Here is a 20297-nt window from a genome sequence, read left to right on the forward strand (position 1 = left end):
CTGCCCCACCGAGACCCTGCAACAGTGGGATGTGCATCCCAAGACGCTGCGATGGCAGGATGCGCATCTCGAGGCCCCACGATGGTGGGATGCGCATCCTAGTGTCTTTACCTTCTTCTTGGATTTGAAGACGTTGCACCTGAAGACATTGCTAGATCCATCCCTGGCAATGTAGCTGAAGATCTTTAGATCCTGGGAGTCGTGAGACACATAGAATATCCTGCAAGGACAGCAGGAGGGGACGTTACCCACAGTGCCCAGGAGACAGGCCACAGCCAGCGCTTCCCAGGGCACGTCCTGGGGTGCTGGCAGATGCCCAGCCTCTGCAGCACATCCCTGCTAAAACCCATCAGGATTCTTTTTGGCAGCAGTTTTGCCTCGGCTGGGAAAATTAGCCTGCTGACTCAGCAACAGCAAGTATTTTGCAGAGGTGGTGCAGGGCTTTCTCTGCACAGCCCCCAGGAACCGAGCTGGTGGCCCAGGAGCACTCCAGGGATGGAGGAGAGCAAATCTCACTCTTCCACCCTGCCAGCTCAGAGAAATTACTTCACTCAGGTGCCTGCCACCCCCTCCCTGGCATGGCTGGGGCCCTTCCTCGCTCCCATTTGGCTTCCCCAGGACAGAGACGCCCCACACTCTCAGCTTTTGCCAATAGGATGGAGAAAGAGAGCTGGGGACTTTTGGAGAGCACAGTAAGCGAGGGGAGCTGCCCTCCATGGTCAGTGCCCAGCATGGTGCCAGGGCAGCGTGGGGTAAACAGCACAGCGGAGCCACCCAAGTCTCCATCCCTGCCCCAAGCAGGCTTACCTGTAGATAGGATCATGCATGACAAGCATTTTGTTCTCGTCCCAGGCCCATTCTTTTTTCTGCAACGAAAGAAGCTGAAAATGAGTACGTCAGATGCTGCCCTTGAGATCAAGGACAGGGCAGAGACAGCCCAGGGACAGACCCAGGAAACTCTTGTCACAGCTCTGCTACTGCTCCCCTGCAACCCCTTCCTGAGGGACGGGTCCTGCTGGGACCAGCAAAGTCCCACACCACCTCCCATGGAGACCCCCCCGGGTCCCTTCTACACCCGCATCAGGACCAGCTCAGCCACCCTGCGGGAACACGGCTCATCCGAGGCTGACCCCATCCCAGCCCACCAGCTTCCCCAGAAATTAAGGACCCTGCAGGCCCCTGCACCGTGAGGGGAGGGCTCCCGCTGCCAAGGCACCGCTGCCCCAGGGACCAGGGCTGCCTACCTTCTTCTTCTTCTTCAGAATGACCTTCACACCATCCACCGACACGATGAGACTCACTTTCTTCTTCTTGATATTCTTGGCTTTAAACTCATACTGTGAGGGATAGAAAACACTTGAATTAGTCTTCCTGCAGGAAAGCCCCAGGGAGGGCTGAAAAGGCTCTGAAGGGAAGGGGCGAGAGGCACAGGTAAAGATTTCCCAGACCCCACATGGCCAGGGCAGGACAAGGGGGGCTTTTTGCCCCGCAGTGTCCCTGTGCCCAGCATCTGGATGCCCGTGCCAAAGCAATCCAGGCTCTGGATGTGGATAATGCTTTGTTCAGCCCAGGATGCTGCTGGGATGTTACTTGTGTTTCAAAGGCACCAGCTCTGCCCCTCCAATGGGCTCACCTCCCCAGAGAGGGACCGCCACATTCCCAGCCCTGCAAGCCCCCCGGGCCCCACAGCCCCAGGGTTTGCCTCGCTGGCTTGTGGCCATGGCTGAGCTCTGCTAAGGGAAACATCATTTCAAGTGGGGCCTTTTAGGGGCTGGGTATAAAGCTGAAGATGATTGCTGAGGATTCTGTGAACCTCTCCAGGGTAAATGGGATAATGCAATTACCCGCTTTGATTAGAAGTCACTGGACAGGAAAAAAACTCAACAGGAACTTCCAAAGATCAGTGACTAAACACAACGCTCTGGCCCAGCACTGGGGAGAGAATGAGATCCCCCAAAATCCAGCCCCTTGTGCATTTAGTTTTACGAGCAGGGAGGGGGCTGGCGGGGGAATAAGCTAGATGAGCCGTTGAGGCCGAGCAACCTCCTGCTGTGGGACTTTGGGGGAGTCCCATAACCGGTGTACCACGGGTGCACCCACATCAGGTACCCGGAGTGCTGGTCCCACAGGCAGGCTGCCGGGCACAGCCGTGGGGCTCATCCGAGGACAGCAAAGCCCCACATCCTGCACCCCGCACACCCAAGGAAGAGGAATTTAATTAATCCTCTCATTATTTCCCCAGTGTCTCTGCAGAAGGAGCGCAGGGCAGGTGCCGCGACGCAAAGCCCTGCCTCTGGTCTGCGCTGAGCCTTGGCGTGACATTTCCAGCACCGCATGATGTATTAACTTCGGCAGCCAGAGCCAGCAGGCAGGGAAAGCTGCTGGCCCTGACCTGCAATCGTATGATAAAAGACCTGAAAGTACAATTCCTCAAAGCCATTTTAAAGTCGCCGATGGGGATGGGAGATACGGGTGACTCAGAGAACAGCGCGGGGAACGCAGCTCTGACCTCCCCCGTGCACAGACCACCCGGCTCCAGGGCTGAAGCCACGGTGATGGGCTGGAGAAAGCAAAGCTCAGGCTCTTTCCACGGCTACAGCCAGCCTCAAAATCCCCTGCACACACCCATATGCTGCTTGCTTCCTCCTGGAGAAGGGTCCCACCAGAGTTCCTCACCAAAGAGACCACCGGGTGGGTTTCCAAGCCCCATCTCTCGCATTCCCCTTCCCTGTTGTTACAAGCAGAGGTGAAACTGCATCCAAGAGCCCCTTCTCTGTGCCTTGCTAAGACACCAGACCAGTACTAAGATCACAGCAGTGTGCCTGGTACCTAACACCAGAGAAAAGTCTTGATTTAGCCCTGAAAAGGTGAGCTCCAACCTTGGAGTAATTAACCCAGCACCTTCTGGGGCTCTGCATGCGCTTTTCCCAGGAGCTGCAGATGTGCTGGATGTGCTCTGCAGCACCCGGAGCGACTGCACGGCACCTTGGGGAGTGGCAGCCTGATTTATCGGTGCTAACGACCATTGATTATAAACTTCAAGTTGCATTTCCAAGCTGCTGAAGCTGTGGGGTTTCTATTCTGGGCCACCCCAAGTGCTAATTAATGTGGGCTTGGAAGAGACAGCAACCCTGAAAAATATCTCAGGGTTAGAAAGACTATTTTTAGCCTGGTTTTTGGGTGAGTAACAGCCCCAGGACAGCAATGCAGATGGGCCAGGATGTCTCAGCAAAGATGCTACCCAGCCCCAGAGTATGTTTCAGGGAGAGAAGCAATGCAGAGATCCTCGGAGAGGCTTCCACAATCCCTGGCTGTAGGCAAGGGATTCTGCCTGGGCTCGCCCCATGCCTGGCAGAGGGTATGCTATGGAAAAAGCTGTTTTGCCATGCCACGCTGAAGCCAAATTCTCAGAAGGGCCGACTGCCCAGATTTCTTAAGCCCTTGCATCAATCCAGGCCTTTATCCCGACGCTGAGGCAAGGGCTAAGCTCCTTTGCAAGTCTGAGCCGTGCACTGAGAGCGTTATAGCACATCCTGCCCCAACCAGAGCTCGTTAGCGCAATCACTCCAACGAGGCCAGACGCTCTTTGGGATGCATTCCCCATGCAATGAAGTGCAGCTCTAACCAATAAAACGCTAATGAACTCATGCCCACTGGGGCTCTAATGAAACACTAACTGTAATTTAATAATAAATTAGCAAGGAGGAGGATTCAATAAAATGACAATTCAGCTGAGCCGCCTCTCGCATCCCTGGGCTGCGCCGGGCACGCCGAGTCCCACGGGCCAGGAGACGTGTTGCTCATTTTTGCAGACTTTCCAATTTGAGTTTGGGCAAATAGGTGTGAGGAGGGAGAAAAAGCACTCAGGGGAGAGGGGCAGCAGCCCACGCCACGCGGGAGCACGTACTGCTCCGCAGAGCCCGGCACGCCGTTCGTGTGCTGCTGCCCCCCCGGCTCGCAGCCACGGCGTGCGATCTGCTCTGCCCCGTTCACAAGGCTAATTCAGAAAACCAGGGGGATCTCACCCCTCTGCCCACGGTCTAAGGGAGCATCAGGTTTGCGCAGTTTCTTGAAGTGAGATCTGAGCCACAGAGCCCTTGCACACCCCATGCCAGGCAAGACCCCAGCCCACGAGCAGCAGGCTGGGCTGGGTGCCCTGTGTGCCCCCTGGCCCTCCCCAGCTCGGGAGGGGTAGCTGGCCCCATGCTACCTCCTTGGACTTCTCCAAAGCAACGGGAAATCCTTTCCATTAGCAGACCACAGATACCAGCATGGGCTTTTTGTCCCTGAAGACTGCTGGATGTCTCGGATGGTCTCACCAACGTGCTGCCCGTCAACAGGACCTGCCTTCGCTAACACCTCCCCTGCAAGCCCGTTCACTAACGGGGCAATGGGAAACCCCTCTCTGTGCATCTGATCAGGACCTCCCTGCCTTGGACTTACTCCTGACCATAGCCCTGTCTGCCCTGGGCACAGAGATCTGCTGGGGCGCCCACATTTGTCAACATCCCTCCTTCTGCCGTGAAACGGAGAGAGAAAGCTTAAGAGGGATGCAAAGCTTTAGGGGTTTAGCTTTCCCTGTTGTTGGGAGGAAAGCAGAGGTGATGGCAGGGTTGGAAATGCCGCTGAGGGGACTCCCAGACCGTCTGCACAGCCATATCCAAACCCAGCGGGCACCAGCTGACCCAGAGGAGAAGAAAACACGCACGCTTCCAGGGAGGTTGGAGCGATGCCATACAACCCTTGCTGGGAATATACCCTGCCTCCCCAACGGCACGTGAAAAATCACACAACCACCGCTAACGAGCTTCTCACCGAGCTGATGCAAAAGCGGGGTTTCTCAAAGCTGCTGGCGTGGGACCCGCTCCCAGGAGGGGATGGGGAGGCACGGGAGCCTGGCATCTCAACAGGAGCGGCCAGCAAGCCCCGGTAAGCGGGTGCAGGGAGCTGGGTGACAGCAATTCACCCCCCCCGCTCTCCAGATATAGCATTTTGATTTTAGGTGACTCTTACCCCTTCGTTTTCACACCATGTAGCATTTCATTGTAGTACTTCTAAATAACTAAACGGTCAGGAGGGCTTTTTGGGCTTTCAGCCCAGGCAGTTTGTCCATCTTGGGCACAATTCTGGATTTTGAAATATCTGTTGTAGCTTGGATCAATTATATTAATTCTTGGCTATAGCAATGTGGCAATCCCAGACGCTGTATCATTTCAGGGAAAGGCACAGAAAATGGAAAGAGAGCAACAGAGAAACCCTTCTGATGCTGGACTTGCACAGCTCCACAGCCGGTCTCCGACTGCAGCTCTAAGCACTCAACTAAAATTTTTACGGAAAGATTGAAAATGGACATTAGAGATGTGCCAAAGTTAAAAAAAAAATTATCAAGAAAAAAAGGTAAAAGTGGCCTCCCTAATGAAAAAGGAGCATTAGATCATTTGTGACCTCCAACCAGCTAAAAAGAGAATAAAGATTACCGCTTAACTTGACACTGCCCACAAAAAAACATGTTCATCTTCTCCATTAGATAAGAAACATGTATTTTGTCAGCATACAAGAGCCTTACCGCTGACCTCAGGTTAGTGGGAGTCTATTTTCAACATCTGTCTTTTATGCAGAGTTCACTATTTAAATAACTTTAGATGGAAAATCGTGCCAGCTGGTGTACGCACCATTGCCCAACACATTCCTCTTGGCAGAGTATTAAAATTGCCCTTTCTGGAGAAGAGAGTAACATATGTTCCGTAATAGAGAGCGCATGTAACCTTGTCAGCTTAGAGCAAAATTATGGATGAATCTGGGTGTGATGGGTATGTGTGAAAGGGGTGAAAAACTCGGCATCCATAGAAACATGTTCTATGTCCCCGTCGCACTGTTTTTACCCTGTAGAAGTGTAAGAAGACTTGTAACCACGCGCTGCAGGCTGGGTTAGGGAGAGCAAACGCTATGGAAGAGAGATGATGTCTGTCTAGATTCATCCTCCCCCCGCAGTCACAAGCATCTGAAAAAGGTTAACCTGAATAAAAATGCCCTCATTTCATTCCAGCCCATCCAACCTGCAGCGGGTACGGATTTAAGCATGCCCATTAGCTTGCTCCAGAAGTAAGGGAAGGTGCTGGAATAGCACCTTCATGGTCACACGATGCTAGCAGAATACAAAAAAATGGGAAATTTCTTAATGGAAGTGCACCCAAATGCATTGAGCTGTCCCTGTCCCCCTCCATCCCCTCCCTCCTCCAAAAAAACCCACCAGGTTTACAAGCTTGTGTTGGGGAAGGAGCAGTGATCTGAGAATTCAATTAATAGGAAAAAAGCAATTTCCACAAAACTCATTGCACTCTGCCAGCTCAGAAGAAAAAAAAAACCTGTGTCAGGAAAAAAAAACATAGAGGGCACTGTACTCTTTTTGCCAGAAAAGTGCATTTCTTTGTGTTTATACAGAAAGGACACAAACTCTGAGGAAAACTGAATCCCACGGAGCCACCTCTGCCGAACGCGAAGGGCTGGCTGGCAAGGACCCTGCGCGGGGAGCATCCCCCGCTCTGGCCGCTGCCGTGTCCCCACAGCTCTCCCACGGCTCCTGTACCCAGCACGGTGATGGGACCACGAGCGCAGGGCTGGTGGCAGGGGACTGGAAGCTGGTGCCCACCCCCCTCTGCACCCCAGCGGGGCTCCTCCTCGCAGCTGGCTGGCACAGCAACCCATAAAATACCTTTGGAGTTAGACTTTAACCCAAGGTCAGCTCAGGGGATGAAAGGCAAGGCAGACTAACGAAGGCTTTCCCAGCACCTTGGGGGGAGGAGTGATGCTGTTCCCTTGATGAAGAATTAACTTATGGCAGAATGACAGCTGAGCATGAGTTAAACTGGCACAGGCTCCACGGCTCCAAGAATTAATGACTGGGTAGGGGGAAACCAAATTCCTCGGAGTTTCTGCTGCTGAGAACACAGGGACGGAAAGCAAATCTTAGGAATGCACAGGAGATCAGGCGTAACCCGCAGGAGGGAAGGCCGAGAAACCTTGCTGGGATCCCTAGAGCGGTAATTGGGAGGAACGGCAAAGAGCGGCGCCATGCAGGGGATGAGCATTCCGCTTTACTGAACCACATGAGGAAACGGCACCCGGACTGGTGCCCTCGGATGACTCACGGCCGGCTGCCCGCGGGAAAGGGAAGCTGGGAGCAGCACAGACCTTTTCCTGGCCAGGGGTGCCAAGCCGCCCTGGGGATAGGTGTGGAAAGCAGAAGGAGCAGGACGGCAGCACCTTTGTGGGGTAAATGGTACCCAGACCCCAGCACCGGGGTCCTGCCGAAGCACGAGGAGCAGATCGCTGCTTGGAATAACTCATCTCCTTTTTTTCCCTTCTGGTGCTTTGTTAATTGGAGGAGAGGGCAAGGTCCAGCACTGTGGGGGCTGCACAGCACTGAGGCGGGCAGCACAGTGAGCACAGGACCACGATGTGCCTGTGTGTCCCGTGAACCAGCAGTTCCCTGGGCCAAAAAGCAGGAAAGCCCATGCGTCGGGAAGATGCACGTTGCACCCAGCAGGCGCAGCGGTACCGTGCTGGCACTGGCGACACGCGTATGGGATGCGGCAAATGCAACCGTGCCTGACATGGATGGGGAAAGTGCAACAGCACCGTGCAGGATGAGCCGGAGATCTTGCCTGGAGTCACACAGCACAGGCCCAGGCACACTGATGTGGGCAAAGAAGAGGCACAGGGAAAGGCCTCCTGGAGGAGGCTCTCTGCTCGCATGAGACCCCACCTCTAGTTCTGCGTCCACCTCTGGGGCCCCCAACATCAGAAGGATATTGACTGGTTGGAGCGAGTCCAGAGGAGGCCACGGAGATGCTCCAAGGGCTGGAGCCCCTCTGCTATGGGGACAGGCTGGGAGAGTTGGGGGGGTTCAGCCTGGAGAAGAGAAGGCTCTGGGGAGACCTTATAGCACCTTCCAGTACCTGAAGGGGCTACAAGGAAGCTGAGGGGGGGGACTTTTTACAAGGGTCTGTAGTCACAGGACAAGGGGTAATGGGTTTACACTGAAATCGAGTAGACTTAGATTATATATCAGGAAAAAATTCTTCCTGGAGAGGGTGGTGAGACACTGGAACAGGTTGCCCAGAGAAGCTGTGGATTCCCCATCCCTGGAAGTGTTCAAGGCCAGGCTGGATGAGGCTTGGAGCAACCTGGTCTAGTGGAAGGTGTCCCTGCCCATGGCAGGGGGTGGCACAAGATGATCTTTAAGGCCCGTTCGAACCCAAACCATTCCACAATTCTATGATTCTGTGAGTTTCAGCATGGAGCACTGGCCATCCAACAGGAGCTTAACCTTTTCAGCTACACGAGAGAACACAACCAGTACCTCCAAATACAGTAGCAGAAAGAAAAGAGGACTGGAGAGGAAAAGGGGATGATTTAAATGCAGCTTTGGCACAGTAACAAACAGATGCCACCTGGCCAGGAGTAGCCTCGCAGATCAGAATACAGTCCCCGGCCATCCAAGCCACACAGGTCTGGGCATATCGGTGTGGTGCCTAGCTGGGCACGGACTGCACACGGCAGGGAGCGGTGGCAGCTCTGCCTTCCCCAAGAGCCCAGCTCTCAGTGGGGTAGGACAGCAGAGAGTCAGGGGTACCCAGGCGTGAAGCATCACCCCCTTCTGCTGTGGGTTGCTGCCCCAAAAGCAGAAAAGCACCTGCCAGACTGCCTGGCCCGCATCTCCCTTGTGCATCGCCCCAGCTCCGCTGGAGCAGCAGCAGCTGGCAGGGGATAAAGCGGCTGGAAAGTGGGATACCTCCCAGGAGGGTGCTCGGCTTCATCCAGGAGGCATTTCTGAACAAGGCTTCAAAATACCTGACAGACCACTCTTCTGGGCTGCATTTTAAGCCCACAGGGGACTCAAGTTTGCTGGAGGGGCGCACACTGGAATACCTGCTTCGCCTACCAATCTGACCAGCAATAAATGGACTAAAACCTGTTTTTATAGGACTGCATTAAGCCACCCTACCAAGGTGCTGTGCTGCTGCCTGTGTCTGTTAAGGACTCCCCTGGCACTCTGCCACGGGCACGCAATCCCACTGTGGCTCCGGTGAGGACACATTACTACCCCAATTCCCCTGTGAAGCTGTAAAGGACACACCTGGCCACGGTCCATGCCCCACGCACCAGCGGGGCTGCTCCCCAGCAGTACCTCCCTGCTCCCTCCCAGGGCCAGGAGACAAAGAGGCAAGGACAGCAGAGAGATTTGTGGATCCCCTCGGTGTGGTCATCCTGCTTGTGTTCCCCTCTCCTGCCATCAAAACCTGAGACACAGGCTCACACCTGCAGTGGAGATGGCTCCCATCGCGGGGCACGGTGACATTTGGGGGCAGGACCAAGGTTCCCACGGGCTCCATCAGCAAACCGTCGGCACGGCATGGGCAGACACCCTGGACACCTCCATCATCCTGCCAGCTTGGGTTTGAGCTGCTCCTCAGGCTTAAATTTCCCCCATCACCCTGTCTACACCCCAGTGCTGGTGGGTTTGCCAGTAGCTAGACTTTAATCAAAGAGCACGGAAATTTGGAATGGGGAAGGAGTAATGAAGCATTGGATGCTCGTTCTTGGGCTTAACGATGCTTTTTAAAACTCTTCCATGGCACCTCAGAGTTTGCATTTGTACATATGGGAAAATGCGGCTCCGAGGTGCATGTGTTCATCTGAAATAAGATATGATTTTGGTTTGTACTGACAAGGTCAGTGCCTATTTTCCCATCCAACTTCAGGTTTAATTTTGGTAACCGTCTGTGACGGTCGCGAGTACTGATGGGTATAGATGGGAATCAGTCTAAAAATACCCATGTTGTGAGAGCAGCAGAGCAGAGTTAAGGTTGCTGCTTTGAGACAACCCCTTGATCACAGTATACCCATTTATCACACAAAATATGTTTTCCAATAACGCTGACTGCTTTGCAATAAATTCCTTCTGCTCGGTTTGGTATTTCCTGACAGATAGCTGCCCCGATCCACCTCCTCCAACCTCCCCTCACTACCTCCAAGTTTCAGGAGTGGAGGTGGCAAACTGGGACGCGTACACAAGCCATCTTCAGTCTAAGCAGTTTCACAGGAGTCTCAGAGAAATCAGAACTGGTAAAAATTAAAACAATATCAATCAGACGATTAAATGGAGAAAGTTCCACTAGGAAACAGCTTATTCTCACTCCCTCTTTTGCACATTTCCACTTACAAGATGATTTACCTCCCTTACAAGGTAATCCTTAGGGGTTACATACCTCCTGTCCCAGTCTTAAAGCGTGGTTTTGTTAAAAAAACCCACCTTAAAATGAGAGATTCAAAGGAGACATCAGTGTATCTCCCGTCCCAAGGCAGCTTGCACCCGCTGAGCATGCCGTGGAAGCCCAGCGCTGCGAAGGGGGACGCAGCAGCATGGTGCACAGGAGGGATGCGGCTGGAGGTGCGGGTGCACACTTCCAGCAACATCCCTCAGCTCCACCCAGCAGCTCACCCAAGCCACCAGCAGGTCCCTGCGCACATCTTATCCTTCACTTCACCGGGGCTTAACTAATACCAAGCTTATAAAAGAAAGCTGGGGACCCCATCCCAGCACAGCCAACATCATTCCTCCCCTGGCTGGAGCACGCAGGGATGGCTCCGAGTGGGAGCGACCGCTCGCCGGCTGGGCAAAGCGGTGCTTCTCAGCCAGGCATGAAGGTCGGGGGAGACGGTGCCGCAGGCCAGCCCCCAGCCTTGAGAACATCCCCAAACCCCTTCCCGAAACGCCAGGAAGTGATAACAGCACAGGCCGGACCGGCGTGGGAGACGGCAAGCTCCCGCCCGCCTCCGCACGCTGCCAGCTCCGATGACCGAGCACGACGTGCGCGAATTAACCGGTGCGTGGGTGCATGTGGGATACTGGTCGAACTGGTTGCAAAAAGGCTTTGAGCTGCTCCCTTCGGTTAACGAAAACAAGTAGTGGGCTCTGCGTGCATCTGCAGGCGCTGCTTTCGCCGCCCTGGAGACACAAGAAGAGAGAAAAGCTGAACACGTTTTAATATTTACCACCTGTTGCTAAAATAAGCAGAAGCACATTCCTTGGAAACCCCACATCTGACTGGAATCTGTGGAATTTGCAATTAGATACGCATCGCTTCGCCCTACGCGGGCAACGGCAGCGGGTGCGCGAGCTGTTTGGTGACGGCTCCTTGCAAATCACCCTTTACAAGAGCCTATTGAACCCGCGTGCAAGACAGAGCTCAGCTTAAGGAAAAGCATTGCCATTTGCAGCAGTTTAGTCATGCTCGTTTACAGTAACCCTTAATTAAACTCCCTCCTCTTTCTGGCACAGGCGAGACCTGCTGCCCTGGGGACCCTGGGAGTGCCGGATGCTGCGCAGGCACCTTCCTCCACCTCAGTGAGAAAACAAAACTTCTGACTTGACCATTAGCTTTCTTCCCAAAGTGCTTTCTTTCTGGGAAAGCCTCAAGGCAGCTGAGATCATCCCCACTTGCACGGAGGGGGCTGCAGGCAGAGCACAGCCACCCAGACTCGAGCAAAAAGACACCCCACTTCCACCCCGAGGGCAGGTGACAAAGAGAGGGGCACCAGAGGAACGCACCCACGCAGCATTTCAGGAAGGCGTCAGCGCAGCAAAGCCAGCCGAATCGGAACACGGTGAGATTTACGCCCCACGTTGTGAAATACGGGATTTATTTTGGTAATTTTTTTCCTGCTCACCAAAGTGCTGCTCTCCCACAGCTCCATAAAAAGCCTTGAGCAAGAGCAGTTGAGAAGGCAGATGAGAAAAGCCAGGCAGAAGAGCAGGGACAAACCGAAGGAAGGCAAGCTGGTAATACTGTAACTAAATCAGCAATTACAAAATTCAGACAATTAATAAAGAATGAATAAGCAGCAGCATTAAACCCTCAGCGCATCAGAAACAACCCAGCCCCGTGGGGCTCATTAGATGCCGGCGGTGCTCAACAACGTTTCTGGGATGTAAGTGGAGAAAAGAGGTAATTATTCATATCACACTTGTTTCATGGTGCCTATTTCAGCAATAACTAATGCAGGTATTAAAAATAATTCATTAAATTCTACGTTTTAAAGTCAACAAGTCTGAATAAGGCCCCTTAGAGAGGTTTATAAAGAATTATCGACTCAGATCCTTGAAAAAGTTCCAAGATTTTAGGTGGAGTTAGAAACCAGCCAATACAGGACTTTATACCAAGCGAAAGGATCACAATACAAACGGGCACAGGACTAGTTCCACGCAAGTTGAGATCCTAAACTATTCCAATAAAATTAAAAGCACACCTCACAAAGGTATTAGGCTGGCTAAGAAACTCAGCAGATACCTGGCCGTTTCCCCCTTTGCATGCATTTGGACAAAAATGTGATTTAAGCCAACCGTACAGCCCAGACTAAAGTGACAAAGCCCACCTCACCGGACCCCCAAATGAAGCAATGACAGACAGACAGAGGATAGAAACCCCACAGCGAGGAGAGCACAGCTATGCTCATTTTTATGAAGGTCTGGAAGAAAACAGAAAGGGTATTTGATATCCAGGTCAAGTGTACAGGAATTTGGCATCTACTCATTTCAAGTTGATTTCATACGGCATTGGCCAAGCAGGCTCCCAAAGGAAAAAGGAACAGAAGCTGCATCCACAAGATGCCGAAATGCATCCTAAAATACACCAACCCAGAGACATCAAAAGGTGTCATCCCAGTGGCAAGGACACTACGAAGATAGTCCTGGGCAGGAAAACGGGCCGCAAAATAGAAAGGTGACATCTCAAAACACGGCCCTGTGGAAATCCCTACGGATACCCTAACATAACACGCTCTGTTTTATCATACACTACGACAGAGCAATAGAAAAGAGCTGAGGAAAAAAAGCAACAAGAACATGAGGCAGGTTTCCCAGACTCTTCAGTCCCAGAGGTTAAAACAAACTCTGTTTCTCTTACCCAAAGAGTAGGCTGGAGGGGACTTGCCTGCAGCTCAGACATGGGACTCAGCGAGAGCTTCCCCACCTTGAAGGCTCTTTGACTTCAGGCAAATGCATAAGATTGACCACCTGGGAGTTGAAGTTGGATCCATCCAAACCACAGAAAGACCCGTCTGTTTTCACAGAGAGCTCCATGGGACCATCTTAGGGCCAATTACTCTGGATTTCTCTTTTTTAAATCTTGAGGATTTCTTAGCATGTATCTGGAGGTCAGCAGGGATGTGCTCTTTGTGTTTCCAGTGCTGGAGAGTGAGACAGACATCCCTGAAGTTCCCAGGGATTAGGGAGTGTTTGAAGGAGTCCAGACCAATCCCATCCATCAAGTTAAGACGGAGGAAGAAAATGTCATTGAAGAAAAATGCCAAAACAAAACTGGAGGCTTTGGAGGGAAAAAGAAAGCGGTGACTCACTGTAATGCCTATCACTACTGCAATCCAAGAACACCACTGTAAAACGTCAGAGGTGGGGCTGCTGTCAGTTAAAGGGTTAAGCTGAAATTTAACCATCCCTGCGGGAGTTTTCTGCGGTGAATACCCACTTCAGGCCGATTTTTGAAGTCTCCCCTAAGGCAGTTCAGCAGTTTCCATAGGCAAGCATACGGCAAGAACTGGTCTGGTGGCCGTTTTTCCACCGTGTTAAAATCACACTGGTGAAGATTAAAAATCGCTGGGATCCTGGTTCTCCATCAGGGAAGCCTGGCCTGAGAAGGAAACATTTTCCTCTCGGAAAATCCATACAGTTTTGGCTACGTTTTTGACCAGAGTCTTCGCTCTGCGCAGACTTCACTGTAGCCTGGGAAGGTCCATAATTCCCAGTTGAGGCCCACCACCCACCGACTACCACCTACAGGGTCACCGAAGCAGCCGGGGACAGCGCCTGCGGCCGCCGTGCTGCGCCAAGGAGCGGCCGCCGTGCTGCGCCAAGAAGGAGCAGCCCTTGCGTGGCCGTGGCACCCTGCCCGCAGGGCCAGGAACGGCGAGCAGGAGCAGGCAGGGGACCCCCAGGTTTCCTCACGCCGTGTACACTTGAGCCCTTCTCTGCTGGGACCGGGAGAGCGCTCAGCTCCCTTATCTTGTTCTTGGCTGTGCGGGTACTATAGGCGCATCCTTTCCTCCAGCTCCCTAATTAAACGAGATGCGTTCCCCAGACCGGCTCTCACAATAGTGTTTGCAGCCTCGCATCTTTAGCAGATGTGATCCTTTCCTCCGCTCCCACGTGCCGTGGGAACGCTCCGTAACACACACATCCTCACCCTTACAGCTTTCCCGGCCGCAAAACCTCGCGCCAAAATCCTTCTCACCGTGCCACAGGCTGCGAGGCAGGCTCCGACGCTGCTCTTCCCCCTTGGCCGTTTGCATACAACATCCCCTAGAACAAACCTTGTTTGTGCACCAAGCCAAAACCACCAAGAATTCGTTTTTAGCAGCGAAGAAACTGGGGCAGGCGGCATTTTTGTGCAAGGCTGCAGCTCGGCGCTTTGCCTCTCTACTGAGGTGATGCAGCAGAGAAAAACACTTCAGCAAATCAAATCAAGGGGTCCTTGGCCCTCGAGGACCGGCAGAGAAGCACAAGGGCAGAAGGGGTCGTACGCAAGAGTAGCACTTCAAGTGTTGTCTTCAGCTTGGTGCGATTTTTATTCAGTCCGGTTCCCTGCACAGGAATGAGGCAACCGAAGTCAGGAGGAGTCCAACGCGTCACTCGCTCTCCCTGTGTCTCAGTTTCCCATCCATAAAACAGATATTAAAAACTGTTTGACCCCTGGCCCCTGATTGTGAGGGTTTTTTCACTCTTTGCTCTCCTTTTTCCCAAGCTATTTCTCCCTTCAATCGCAGAGCAAGAGCCAGGTATCACCTCTGGACGCACTCATGGCTGGCTGGAAGAGGCAGCTGCCCACGTCTCTCCCGCTCCGGCCGGTACAACACCAGCCTCAGTGGTCAGCACTGAGCGTTTGTACCCCACTCCATCCCAAGAGTAAAACACTGCTGTGACAGCAGCAAACCGATGAAAGCCCTGATTTACTAACAAACACAGGAAAATTCCATGTTGCAGTAAACCAGAAGAAAAAAAACCCCTCCAAATACAAGCAATGGCATGGGGGTGAGGAGACAAGGGGATTGGAGGAGGGGGACAGGGTCCAGCTCTCCGCTGTGCTGAGCAGAAAAGTGCTGGGAGATGCCAGGAGGAGTTGCAGACCCTGAAATCAGCACACCCCTCTCAAACTCGTTTTCTCCTCTCAGCAGCCTCTCAGGGCCACCAAGAGCTTATTCTTAGGCAGAGTCAGGGATTTGCTCTAAAATGCGAAGATAAGTGGAGGTGGTTATCCTTGCTAGCACGTTTCTAGCAGCAGCAGAGGCTGTCACCTCTTCTTGGCAGCGGTGGGGCTGGAGAGCACTGAGCTGGGTGTGTTAGGGCTGGTGACACAGAGCACAGCCCTTTCCCTCCATAACAACACTTTCTGCAAGGTTTACGCAAGGTCAGGCAACCAAAGGCAGCTCTGTCACCTTGCAGAAGGAGCGCAGAGCTATCAAAGGACGATGGTTTCTGTAAGAACTCTTCAAACCCCCACAAGCAGCAATTACCACCGCTCTCGTGACCCCAAGTCTCCCAGACCGAGCTGCAGACCTGCCCCTGGACAGCCAGGCTGAATCCATTCATGTCCGCAAGCCGGAGAGCGCAGCATCACCCCCTTCCAGGCAGGGGGAAAAGCCGGAGCAGGCAGATGGAGAGCAGGAGAGCACGTTGGCACTGCTGGCAGCTCCCGTGGCATTCGCAGCACCGCAGACCTTACGCGCGGCACCGCCCCATCCGCCCCGTGTTCCTGCCGAAAGCAAGGTGTGCAGCATCGAGTCCCCCCGATTCTACTGCAGCTGAGCCCCGGCACCAAACCGGCCCTGCTGCGCTACCGAATCCCTGCGTGCAGCGTGGGGAGCCTCCAAGGAAGGAGCCGCCGAAGGCCGGGGGCACCTCTCCAGCGTGCACCTACGCCCCTGCGCGCGCCCTGCGGAGCCCACGGATAACGCGACCCCTCGTACAATGCTTAAAGCCTCTTGAAGAAGCATTTCCGAGACAGAACAAGCGTGAAGCAGGAGGAAGAGGGGGCACAAGGGCACAAAAGGGGACAGACGTTTGTGAAACGACGTTACATGCAGGTCATGAACTGAGAGGGGGTGGGAGCGGGCAAAGGATGACCTGGATGGGAAGGAGCAATGCTGAAGGTGTGCCCTCTCCCTCATGTTCAGGGAGCCTGGCAGATGTTATTCCCCATCCTCTCCCTTGAGCTCCCAGCAAATTCACGTTGCCAGCTTGCCCATACGCTCATCTGAGCCATCGTCAAGCTGGTAACGTGACTCACTGAACGCTGGTGGGGAAAGCCCCCAGGCAGTGATCGGATGAATCGTGGGGAGGCACCCTCAGCTCAGAGAAGGAAGAAAGCCCAACACAAGCCAACCCAAGGCGAGGGTGTGTGACAGGGACAGAGGGGACACTGTTGCTTCCCAACATTCTGCCGGCAGTTCTGGTCCTGTCCTGGCTCCCAGCCCTCCCAGAACCCAGCTGACCCAGGTTTGAGGTCAGACCAGATTCCAAAGTTCTTTGTGGACCTGGTGACACGGCACTGAAAGCACACACAAACTTTGGGGCCTATTCTGCATGCTAGATGAATTCTGTGGCGGTATGATGTCAGATTTGGGTCACTCATAACCCATCTCCAACACCAAAAATGTTTTTTTTTTTTCATAGAACTGCAGATTTCTGCAAAGAAACTCAAAAGCTGTTTTCTTTCATATTAAATTATGTTGTATAGAAATATGAGAGGCAATAAAATAGTCAAAAAGAAATGTTATGGCCTACTAAACAGAGTAGCACGGCATACCTACCCAAAGCATACTCAGATGATAAATGTATGCTAATAAGTGCAATTATCAACTTTAACAAGATACTTTCTCTTACAGGAGAGGGTTCTTGTTTCATTTACTATTTCCATGTGAGAAGATACATGAAAGAACAACAGGATTACTGAAACACTAAAGCTACAAGACTGTGGAAAACAGAAGTTCTGGGTTAAGTAGAGAGCACATTTAAACTATTAATATAGTAATTAATAGGAAAATTAATGAGTGCATCTGGTATTTCTTAGAGAATATGCTACAGGCCAGTGTCACCCTTGAGAGGCACTGCTGCTTGCGCTGGCATGCCCAGCATCAGCTGATGCTCCTGCCAGAGCCCTGAGCACTGCCTGCCCCAAGGCTGAGCATCCCAGAGACAGGAGCTGTGGGGAAGACCATGCGCCAGCCCACACCTCCTGGCTCATCAGCCTTCCCAAAGGATGCTCCCCTGTCCGGGTTATGGCTTCCTTCATCCTCACTGGCTTCACCACCAAGCTCTCTGTCCAGCTGGGAACCCTCTGCCGCCAAGCTCTCCTCCCCACCCTGGGCTGGAGCCTGGCGACAAGGGACGTGCTACTGCCTCGAGCCTGGAAGAGGACGCTTAGCTAGGGCACTGCTGGAGGCTGAAAGGCAACGAGCTTATCATGACTTATGTATGAGGCCATTTCCTGGGGGAAGAAGGGCATTCCCACTCATCCCCCTGGGACCCATCAAGTCATGCGTCTGGCTGAGCCCAGTCATTCCTGCCACGGCGTGACCCAGCACGCCTGGCAGAGAGCCGGCAGCATGGGCAGTGCTTGCTCACGTCTGCCCAGGAACACCTTCCCAAAGTCCTGCTGGCAAGCAGCGCCCCAAGGACCATCCCTACCCGGCTTCCTCCGGGGCTCAGACCTCGCATTCCAGCATTAAAGGCTTATGCTTCACCTCATCTTACTAGTTCAGACACCTGCCCTCTGCCCCACGGAGACATTTACCTCCCTAAACCTGTGATTTGAGTACACGTGCATTACACCAGCGTGTACGTACAACTCACACTACTTAACACTGCCAGTAACCTTCAAAGCTTTGCTGGAAAGCACTCACCGCATCCTGGCAGTGCTATTGAAACAGGCAGCAAAGCCAGGCCCACCACACTTTGGCCAACTCTCCTGGAAACTATTCCTCACCTGAGGGTAGTCTGCGTCAGAAGGCTGCTCTGGGGAACCTGGGTACTAATTTAATCAGTTTATTGATTAGATATTAACTGCAGGATGAGATCCTGACCTGTTTTGTGCAATCCAGCAGGTAGCATGGCAGTAGCGATGCAGGATGAGCCACTATTTTATTATGAAGTCAAGTGGCAGTGGTAGTGCTGGGAGAAACATCCCTTTCATTCCTCCCAGGTCTAATACAACGGAATCTTGTCCATCTCGGGTAATCATGTCAAACCATTAGCTCACCGATAATTCACTTTGCGCCGAGTGCCGTGACTTTGCAAAGAGCGGGCCGCGCTCTTTGGGTGGCCAAAGCCTGAGCATCTCTGAGCCCGCTGGCTGCCTGCCGCGCACATCCCCGCAGGCAGGGTCAGCTCGCTCGCAAACCCTGCTCCCCTTTACAGCTCGGAGAGCCGTGGCTGTGCCGCTTCCCGCATCATGAAAGGGGAAAAAAGAAGAAAAAGAAAGGAAAGACGGCATCATTATAAACGACCCAACGCTTTTAAAAACTCGCCGCAGCAGGATCAGGGTTATCTGAGGAATAATTTAATTGAACGAGCTCAAAATTACACCAGGCGCTCTACACAAATAACTGGCCGAATGCCTCAATTTTCACACCAGTCCGACTGTGCATGTGGCCTGCAGAGGAGGCAAAAACATTGCTTTAAACAAGCTTGTTGAAATTCAGGAATTTTGCCAATTTGCTAAAATAGAGCTCAGCGATGCAAAGCAGCAGAAGTCCCACAAAATCCGATGTACCTGGCAGAGTAGGAGGTGTAGAAGAGCTAGATTTTAAAGTGGTTGAAATGCCTCCTTATTCGGAGCCTGCAAAACTCAGCTGGACGCTTCCCAGAAACAGGCTTGCAGAAGGTTTCCACAGAAGCAGCTTTTAAAAATGCCTATATAGATTTCATCCCTTCTGGCACCAAAGAAAACCTGGATGGAAGCTGCACTCAGCAATCCAAGTAGCAAAAAACAAAGATGATTCCAAATAGTCTAGAACGACCACACCAAGCCACGGCCAGGTAGCACTGGCTGCGCTGGAGATGTGCCAGGAGCACAGAGAGGAAAGCGTTCGCATATACCTACGCCACAGAAGCATAAAAACCGTAGCGTTATCACTGTCATTAGGGCTCCATGTGCTCAGCCATGCTGGAAAAAAAATAAGAAAGAAAAGAAAGGATGGCCTGCAGCTACCTCAGGCACTTCAAACAAATCACAGAACAATTTGGGTTGGAAGGGACTTTAAAGCTCATGCAGCCCCCCCCCCTGCCATGGGCAGGGACACCTTCCACTAGACCAGGTTGCTCCAAGCCTCATCCAGCCTGGCCTTGGACACTTCCAGGGATGGGGCATCCACAGCATTTGGGATGGTACATCAGCTGGGCTCTTGCTCTCCAGTACTGTAACACCCTCTTCGGTACATGACAGATGCGTGAGCCGTCCCAGACCACCCTCATCAGCTCCCACCTAAGCTTCTCAAGCTTTGCCCGTGACCGTCACAGAGCAGAGAGCGCTCTGGCCTCCTGCTTCCCAGGAGAGCCAGGGCAAGGAGCTTGCACTGGGCTCACACCAACAGCACAGGCTGCCTCCAGCTTTAACGAGCATTTAATTACTGTTGAGCTTGGGATCTTCTGGTTCAGGTACCCAAGGGTAACTATCTGGACTTATGGACTGGTTTCTCACACCCTGCATCCAGGGGAGCCAAGGAGCCCTTTGAAGGCAAACCCACCCTGGCCGTTTAGGCTATGAAGCAACATGGACCGGGTCACCCTGTTTTGGGGTGAGAAGGGGTTCGGCTGTACAAACACAATCCCAGCTGCTTGCCAGGAAAACAAGCCCTGGCCTACTGTATTTATTAGTAGTGACATGGCCATCGGTGCCCTGTGGGAGAGCCAGAAGATGTAGGTCCGGAGGAAAGCTGCAGCACACGCTCCTGGAATTGCTGTCCAAGTGCATCCTTGGCAGGGCAAATGTCCTGTTCCACCGAGTCCTTCCAGGGCCAGGGATTTACACCAAGACGCAGAACAAGACAGGGCTGCACCCCCAGCAAGCTCAGCCAGAGCAGGCAGGAAAAGCAGGAAGGCAGTGGCAGCCGCCTGTGCACCTCCCCTTCCCTCCTCTTCCCCGACCTTTGAGATTCCTGGGAGTTCTCCAACATCCTCCTGCTGCTGGATAGAAACCCTCCCTGCCGCCAGCCCTTTGGGGATG

General features: G+C 53.0%; 1 protein-coding gene across 1 annotated transcript in view; it reads right to left on the reverse strand.

Moving 5' to 3' along the window:
• Positions 1 to 20297, reverse strand: part of NOS1AP (nitric oxide synthase 1 (neuronal) adaptor protein) — a gene marked incomplete at its 5' end in the record, with an annotated part of 29987 nt that overhangs the window by 6780 nt on the left and 2910 nt on the right. Inside the window, 3 exon segments of the mRNA XM_010149358.1 lie at positions 112 to 220; positions 808 to 881; positions 1245 to 1337. Coding sequence (XP_010147660.1) covers positions 112 to 220; positions 808 to 881; positions 1245 to 1337 — 276 coding nt within the window.

Source organism: Eurypyga helias, unplaced genomic scaffold (assembly GCF_000690775.1).
Source record: "Eurypyga helias isolate BGI_N326 unplaced genomic scaffold, ASM69077v1 scaffold17073, whole genome shotgun sequence".
NCBI classification, from domain to species: domain Eukaryota; kingdom Metazoa; phylum Chordata; class Aves; order Eurypygiformes; family Eurypygidae; genus Eurypyga; species Eurypyga helias.